We start from the raw sequence: 9,002 nt of genomic DNA, 5'->3' as shown, positions 1-9,002 counted from the left end.
GGTGCTTCTACTAAATACTGAGCAAAGGGTCTGAATACTTAGGACCATGTGATATTTCAGTTTTTCTTTTTTAATAAATCTGCAAACATGTCAACAATTCTGTGTTTTTCTGTCAATATGGGGTGCTGTGTACATTAATGAGGAAAAAAAATTAACAAATGATTTTAGCAAATGGCTGCAATATAACAAAGAGTGAAAAATTTAAGGGGGTCTGAATACTTTCCGTACCCACTGTATATATATATATATACATACAGTATATATAATTTAAAAAAATTCTTCTGGTCCTTGGCAGGTCTTATTAGATCTTTTTATATATTTTTTCCTATATTTTATTATATCTTTTTATATTTCTATTATATATATATATATATGACCCTGAACCACAAAACCAGTCATAAGTCGCATGGGTCTATGTGTAGCAATAGCCAACAATACATTGTATGGGTCAAAATTATAGATTTTTCTTTTATGCCAAAAATCATTAGGATTTTAAGTAAAGATCATGTTCCAAGAAGATATTTTGTAAAGTTCCTACCATAAATTTATCAAAACTTAATTTTTGATTAGTAATATGTGTTGCTAAGGACTTCATTTGGACAACTTAAAAAATTTTCTCAATATTTAGATTTTTCTGCACCCTCAGATTCCAGATTATCCTATCCTAACAAACCATATAACCATACATCAGTCAATGGTTAAATCAATATATATATATATATAAATTGCAGTCGTACTGTTATTATTTTAGTATCACATTAAAATGTGTTTCGGAAAATAAATCAAATACAATCACAATCAAAATTGCTCATTGTGCTTGACAGCAATGTTTTATTATAGGAATCAAATACCCAAACTGAGCAATATGAACAGGAAATATGTGATAGTACTACAACACATGACTGGTGTTATACAGTTTGGCCTGAGATGCAAAAGCCACTTCGGTCTTACAAAATGTAACATACTAAAGCAGATTCAAGCACTACAGAAAACAAACAACATGTCAAGTCAAACAAAGCGGAATATTGTAAAGACAAAGCATTTCCACTACAAGTGTACAAAACAGCAACAGTAAAATGATTCCAGCTTCAGAATGTACAGCAACCATGTAAATAGTACTTTACTGTTGTGTTTGATAAAGGAAAATACAATACCACAAAACTATATGAAAAAAAAGAACTAAAATGAAGTGTGATACCCAGTGATAGAAATGAGGTGCTTTCAGCATGCTGATATAAACAATGCTGTAGCTTATTGCACACGGGGAACCACACCACATAAAATACAAATGTCATCAATTAATAAAATAAATTAGTAACCTGAACTACATAAGCAGTTCTGTTAAGTCACAAAAATGGCATTTAAACATGTTTTAACTATATGGATAGATGGATACCTGACTGTTTAGTCAAATCTGACTTTTGGATTGCAAGTTTTATAGTGGCAATAAACAGATGTGTGCAACAGTACGTTATGCTGCTGATGTGCTTTATAACTACTACATGTGCACTGATGAAATCCATCAACCTAATGCAAAATGCTGTTGAAACAGGTCTGCACAAGTATACACAAGCTTTTCAAAATGGTCCACAAAATTCAGATTTACTGTTAACGGATGTACTCGTGAACGCATCTCACGCCTAAAACCACAAGCCTATTGATAATTATGCATATTTTGACTGCAGTTTTCTGTAGGTTTTTACTGTGGTAGATTTAAACCACAATAATCAAAAGCAATCACTTTGTCATAGCACACAGTAATAAAAAACAAAAAATATTCAAAATGCTAAAAAAAAAGGTCTTTTGGGGGGATAAAACAAATAAAAACAACTATCAATAAAGCTTGGCACTAATCTAAGAGATTCTACATCTCTTATCTAATTTAAAGGGAAATTCTATAAGTTACATGGGGAAACAGGATAAATTGAGGTGTTGTTACTCACAAGAGAGCCTAAAACGGCAAGTGACAGTTGAGTCACTTTGTGCTGTAATGTGTATTTAAAAGGCGAGGAAGCTTAGGAGAGTTTAAGACTTGTGGAGTTCAGAAGCCGGAAGGAGTGAGAATGTTCATGTCTCGATGTCTCAGTCTGTGACAGGATGTTTTCTTTCCGTCCTCGCCGCTCATCTCGATCTTGGGAGATTTGAAATTGGCGGGATCTTCAACCGTGAGATTTATTTGGGTTTTTATGGCATCCATCGTATTGGACTTCTGAACCCCAAAGTATGAGTGCAGCGTGAATCCCCCTGTAGTCATGGAAACAAAGAATTAGAAAATAACACCTTGAATTAAACACACTGAACTAAAACATACTCCAATATTCTTAGTTTTATTGACATCTTCGAAAAAGCAGTTGAAATATGCTATATATTATAAAAAAATGAGAGTATACTGAATGTATGCTGATAAAGTTGAACATGCCAACTGTAACTAAAAAAATGGGCAATGATATAGTATAATGGAATAAACTAAATAAATAAATAAATCTCATTGCAGAACAAATATTGTAAAGGATATACAAACAAATCTGAGGTTAAAATTAGGCTTTTTTTATAAGCTAAAATAAATATATCCATATAACAGATTCTTGCCAGGTGTGTTGGTTTCTGATCCTGGGTCAGTGGGGGATTTCTGCACGATGGGCCGCACTCCGAAGAGGCTCCATCGCTCTCCTCCCCGTTCACCTCCTTCGTTACCTCCCATCAAAACACCTGTGATGAAACTGCTGAACTTAAATGGAGTATTGGAGTGAGGACTCTGGCTAAACCAGTGCCTGTCAGGGAAAAAAAGAGAGAGACATATTACTTCATAATAATATTTTACATTGTAGTTTGTTCTACTGTACGTAAAAATCCAATAATGTATTTGAACACTGTCTAAATCTACAAAACGTGGCTGTGAGTGTTTCCACCTGTGCCTGATGTTTAGGGGATTGGGGGAGGGACAAAGTGATGGACGGTGCTGATGTTGAAAGCTTGTCCTCTCTGAAGTCCTCCTTTGGCATCTTCAACTCCTAGAAAAAGGAAAGAAAACAGCGGTTTAATGTTACCAAGGGTGCGTCAGACAAATGCAGGTCCCTCCCATGGGAAATATTTATCATGGTCTATTATCATAGTACTATATATAACAGCAATACAGCAAAACAACATGACACGCATGTCTATTCATCTAGCGCTATTTCAACACATAACAAAGATCTTAGATCTCGCAAAAACGATCTGAAGTGAAACGCTTTTAAGGGAAAGGAAGACCTCAAATGAAAACAAATATATATAATAATAAATGCTGTAATGCTGGCGCTTCGGGGTCACGATACACCAGTCTGACGACATTGCTCAACTGTGCCCAACAGCTCACGTTAATGTGCAACATTAAAAAGCTGATAGTAATATAATAATGTCTTATAGTGACGTTAATCCAGCTCACTTTGACATTAAACAGCGATATACTGGATTTAAGTGGTTCTTTATAGGTTAAATGGCTGCGATCCAAACACTAGAAGCTTCCGAGCACTGATAAACAGGCCGTTGTTTACAAGAGAGAGCCTACCTTTTCCGCTCTATAGCTCGTTTATTATCCGATCCAGCGGGGTCTTCCATTTGGTCCATGTTTATTAAATTAAATATTCGTTGGTGGTATGCTAGTGAAGTCGCGGAAACACCGAAAAATCTTTGTTAAATTCGGTTTTTGTAAGCGAGCGCAAGCATATCCAATCGAGAACAAGAACAACACGTACTGCCAAATTGACAGACAGGAAGTTCAGCGTTTCAAAATAAAAGTCACCCGCAGGCGTATGAAGGCGTTGACTTCCGACACACCTCCAGCACAGCCCAATGAAACCGCAAAAATATCGTTTTAATGTATGTTTTGAGGCGTCAACAACCCTTGTTATGTTTAGATACAGAGAAGACAAATAAAGTCAAAAGTGAAAAAGTTGTGGCAGTAGGTCGATGACATAAGCAAAAACTATTTTGTGTGGGATCATTAGACATTTCATTACACCAAATACACAAAATAATGCTCTTTTTAGCAACATCATATGACCCTTTTAAAACCTAATATAAGCAGTAACTTAGTCCATTCGAAAGTGCAACTCTGCATAAAGGCAGAAAAATAGACCAAATTTACACCAATTTTCTTATTTAAAATCATCATCAGAAGAAGAAATAATATAAATAATATCAATTTAATATAAATAATATTAATTGAATAGATGGATACAGATTAAATTAAAGATTAATTAAATGAATTTGAAGATTAAAGATAAAATGAAAATTTATTTCTGTCATCACGTGGAAGGCACAGTATTACAGCATTTTGCATAGGACAACATTTTTATTTTTTAATAAAGAAACTAAAATTAAGCCAAATAAAAAATGACAGTGACTTTTTCTGACTTCCTATGCAGTGTGCATTATCAAGCCACCTTTACATCCACAATACATCCACACTTCCATGATAAACATTATTATCAATAAAATAACATTCATGTAAACCCAAATTTAAGGCATCATTGCATTTTAAAATTTAACAGTATGAATAAATACGTTTAACTACAACATGAGAAATCTGACAGAAAACCAGTACATTGGTCATAGTAGGTCATAAAACATTATGAAAGGAGAAATTATAATGAATTGTCCAGAGATTTTTTCCCCCCAAATAACTGACAACCAAAGGAAAAAAAAACGTAAGGTACAGATTTAGATGTTTATAGGTCCTTTAAACCTAAATACATTCCTTGGTTAATGCCCGTATTAAACAGAACATTTAGTCAAGCGTTATCTAAAAAGGTAGTTAGAGAATATTTGTTTCTCTCATTTAAGATTTCAAAAACAAAGCACCATATGTGATTTTAACCCTTTCTTGTCCACCATCATCGCAAACACCCTTCAAGACAGACTATTTTTTTAACTTCTTATACAGTACATACTATACATATTATATGACTACACAGAATTTAACCCAGTGCTATACAATTCATATGAGTATTTGAATTATTATTGCTATGAAAACAATATTTTATCTTTTTTTATATATCCCTTTCCAGAGCTATTTCCTGAGTACAGATTATCCATAGTACTGAACTAAATTGGACTGACAGTGCAAGTTAGTTCAAGACTAGACAAATCTGCTCCAATTTTCCAGTTCATTCTATGTATATAATGCACTTACTTACAATGTTTTACTACTGCGTGCAAAAATTTACATTTCATATTCTCGGTGCAAGATATTCTTTCAGATGACCCATGCTCTTATTGGATTATAATGCCATACTTCCTAGTTTTTTGTTTTTCTTTTCTCTGAGGTCTCTGTAATAAATAGACATAAAAAAGCAAATGCAACATATGGCACAGGAGTAGTGGAACGGCACCCCCTGAAAAAAGTTGGAAGGTATCCTTCATTCTGTGTTAAAGTCAATAAGGCGGGCATCACTATGAGTGAGACAGTTTGATTGGTCACTCTTAAGGACATCTTAAAGGTGCAGAGTTGATCAATACAGCGCTCCAATAGGCTTCACTGCAACTAAGCTCTTTCCAGAAACTTCCCTTTGGAACCTAAAACACAATCATATTAAGAATTACCAACTAATGATTGATAATTATAATTATTATTATTCCTAACACCATGCTAGTGTTCTTTGCTTATGACTTCTCCCTTCCATTTACCTGACATTTTGAAAAGGCCCAGAAGGGGGCATCAGATTGGATTTCCCTTTCTGCAACATGGCTGGTAACACTGGCACGCCATTCTTAGGCAGCATCTGGATGAAAGACGACAAATATTTTATAATGCACAATCATAGTCAGTGAACAGTTCATTTATTATGTGACGGACGTCATGTTTTGAGTCACATGATGTTCTGGTAAACACATGGCATGTTAAGAATCCAAGATGGCAGGCCTACATGGATACATTGCACAATGGAAAGGTGTGGAAAGTATATCTCCAGATGCTTATAGGTGGATGGTTGTTTAGCAGAAGATGTGTTGGGAAAATTATATCTGCTGACAAAAGGATTGTTCATCGACTGTCTTGGAATATATGGACATTGTTTGGAAGTTTGCTGGATGGTAACAGAGAAAACTACTGATGGGACCAGCAAGGAAGAGCAGATGAAACGGGTATTTGCTTGCTGATATTCTTTTGGTGGGTTTTTCATGAGCAAGTACGATGTTTGTTTGAACTGTTACAAGAAATCTCTTCAAACTGCAAAATGAACTGATTAGCGTAGTGCTAGTTTGAATAAACTTGAGGGTTCTTGAAGGCTTGATTGCATATGGACTGATTTATAAACTGCTATTGTGAACAGTGAACCAATTAGGGCTGCACGATAAATATCATTCGATATTTAACATGCATCTTGTCAGTAAAGTCGGTTCATTAATCGGCGGTAAATCTCCATCCCCTGCGGGCTTTCACATGGAGCAGCATTAACTACACAGAGCCGTTGTTCACTGACAAGCTGCGCAAAACCACGATCATATTTTGCGCATGTTTTGCGCAGCTTGTCGGTGAACAACGGCTCTGTGTAGTTAATGCTGCTCCATGTGAAAGCCCGCAAGTGATGGAGATTTACCGACATTTCCGTCACACGCTTGAGGTATTCGGCCAAACACAACGCACTGGATAGCTGGCCAATCAGAGCACACCTCGCTTTTCAGACCGATGAAATTTGTAAAAATCGACGCGTTTCAGAAATGTGGGAAATAATGTGTTTTTTGAACCTTAAACCGCATAAACACATTTCATTACACCAAATACACAAAATAATGTTCTTTTAGCAACATCATATGACCCCTTTAAGGAATATTGCACTGCATGACTGATCTAGAGGTGCATTTGCTCAGGAATATACTCACCTCAGCAGGCTGGGAGGGTTTGGTTATGGGACGGGGTGGAGGGGGTCTGTTGGGTGGTAGCGGTCTTGTTTTGGGGGGTGCTGATGGAGATGGCTGGGGTGACTCTGAATGCTGTAAACTCTGCTTGTGTGCAGTGTAGGCTGGGATTTGAGGTGGTTTCACAGTGGGTTGAACGACAGAATGTCTGGATCTGGGTGGACCTGTAGGACTCGCTCGAGGACTGGCCTGTAGAATGCAAATATAATATGAATAATCGATTTTATCATAACAATGAATACATTTCACAAGGACTCTTGGGATGGTGGAATGTGGGTCATTTTCAGTGACAATGGCTGCACCAATTCAAATGCATTTTCCAAACTATCATTTTGTAAGTAATCAAATCGGAGCTATTTGGTCAGACAGTGTAGTCGATATTATTTCTAGTATGAGTTGCTATAGTAATGAATGAATGCCAAGAGACATAAGAGTTGCTGTCATTGCATTGAAAGATGGACGGAAGATTTTTTTTCTCTGCTAATGTCAGTATGAATTTTATATTATGGGTTGATATTCACTCCCTGAAATTGATTTTCAATGGTATCTTTGCTCACACATTGTAAATATCTGAGGCATTTCTCTCCTAAGCTCTGGTTAGTTTCTATTGCGTCCAAAATGACAGAATAAACCACTTGAAATCCAACTTGCCTGTTCAGACTGAAGTGCATTCCCAAAAATCTGATTTTAATAAGATTTAAAAAACACATATGGATCAGTGTTTATTAATAATTTTGAATTGGCTTTTAATATTTAATATCTTCAGTTTTCATTTCTATTTTATTTAACATTTTAGTAATTTTGTTTTGTGCTTTTTTAAATATTTCTATTTATTTTTGTTAAACTTTAACTTATTAATTTCCGTTAGTTGCCAATGTAACGTAACATTTCCAGTTTTCATTGTATTTTAAGTATAGTTTTTTCATATACAATTTTTTCAGCTTTATTTCAATTAACGAAAATTATTTTTAATAGCTTTAGTTTTAGTTAATAACAGCACTGATATGGATGGTTTGTTGCTGTTTGATCAACAGACAACTAAATGGAATTGAGTTGGATACAGAACATTTTTGCTTGCTGTCGGAACAAAGCCAATGATCCACGAAACTGAGCTTTTGGATGCATGTACTGTGAACCCACGCTGACAACAAAACAACTTCACACCTGTTCATCAGCATGAGATTTCTTTGGCAGGAACACTGGGTTGGCGTGACCCGTGGTGTGACTTTTAGTGTCAGGGGTGTCTGGAACACTGACAAGAAGATAAATAACAAATTTTCTAATGCAAGAAGTGCCACATACATGAAGATCACTGCATGAATGTGTTTGCATTTCACAGTTAAGATTTTAGATTACTTGATGCATATTTGGGTAGCAGGAAGGGTGGGGCTTTTGGTGGAAAGGCGCTTCTGTCTGCAGCGGCACCAATAGACACCAAGGACAGCCAATCCCAGAAGGAAAAACAGAATCAGGAGAGCCAGAACAAGATAAAGGTTGCCTGCATAAGATAAGACAAGATCAAAATTAATCAACAAAAGAGCAAATTCAAGATAACATTCAATGAAATATTCATTTTTATTCACTGCCTGTTGACATACTGTGTGTGATCATAGGCCCACTGTCCAAACTTCCTCCTGAACCCAACGCTTCACAAAACGGTGGTGCCCAACCCGAGTTACAATGACAGTTGTGGTTATTATTACAAAGCTGCAGGGAAACACACAAAAACTTTTTTTTGAAAAACAATTTAAAGGAATAGATCACTCAAAAATTAAACCTAAAAAGAACAGACCATTAGATTAGACTTATTACGTTAGCTTTGATGTAGCTACAGCAGAGGGAAAGATTGTCAGTAATGAATGATATTTGATATTAAATATAATTTATTTCTCAAAAAAAAAACCTTTGTATTGCTTCAGTAGACTTTGAATATATAGCACGCAAAATATGGAGTACAGTACTTTCTTTGCTTGCTTTATGTATTCTTTGTTCTTTTATGACCTTGGCAGACACTGTGGGGGAAAAAAGTCTTCAAAAATATTCCTTTAAAAGATCATACAGTTTGGGAACAACATGAGTAAATTATTTTTTTTATCTTTCCCACA

General features: G+C 35.5%; 1 protein-coding gene and 1 long non-coding RNA gene across 2 annotated transcripts in view; both read right to left on the bottom strand.

The window, feature by feature from the left end:
• Nucleotides 1-2,592: 2,592 nt before the first annotated feature.
• LOC107587076 (uncharacterized) lies at nucleotides 2,593-3,767 on the bottom strand. Its single transcript, XR_001609435.1, has 3 exons — nucleotides 3,548-3,767; nucleotides 2,910-3,011; nucleotides 2,593-2,771 (listed from the first exon to the last, which is right to left on the bottom strand). It is a non-coding gene; the product is annotated as an uncharacterized lncRNA (long non-coding RNA).
• A 526-nt stretch (nucleotides 3,768-4,293) lies between these two features.
• LOC107587108 (disintegrin and metalloproteinase domain-containing protein 19-like) overlaps nucleotides 4,294-9,002 on the bottom strand; it is a 34,004-nt gene continuing 29,295 nt past the window's right edge. Inside the window, exons 15-20 of the mRNA XM_016274752.1 lie at nucleotides 8,496-8,604; nucleotides 8,254-8,395; nucleotides 8,062-8,149; nucleotides 6,862-7,086; nucleotides 5,668-5,762; nucleotides 4,294-5,556 (exon numbers count right to left, since the gene is read on the bottom strand). Coding sequence (XP_016130238.1) covers nucleotides 5,493-5,556; nucleotides 5,668-5,762; nucleotides 6,862-7,086; nucleotides 8,062-8,149; nucleotides 8,254-8,395; nucleotides 8,496-8,604 — 723 coding nt within the window. The 3' untranslated portion in view covers nucleotides 4,294-5,492. The remainder of the gene's footprint in view (nucleotides 5,557-5,667; nucleotides 5,763-6,861; nucleotides 7,087-8,061; nucleotides 8,150-8,253; nucleotides 8,396-8,495; nucleotides 8,605-9,002) is intronic.

This window comes from Sinocyclocheilus grahami, unplaced genomic scaffold (assembly GCF_001515645.1).
Source record: "Sinocyclocheilus grahami isolate Dianchi unplaced genomic scaffold, SAMN03320097.WGS_v1.1 scaffold89.1, whole genome shotgun sequence".
Lineage (NCBI taxonomy): Eukaryota > Metazoa > Chordata > Actinopteri > Cypriniformes > Cyprinidae > Sinocyclocheilus > Sinocyclocheilus grahami.
The sequence above is the reverse complement of the archived record's forward strand: the minus strand, read 5'-3'. Positions and strand labels throughout refer to the sequence as shown.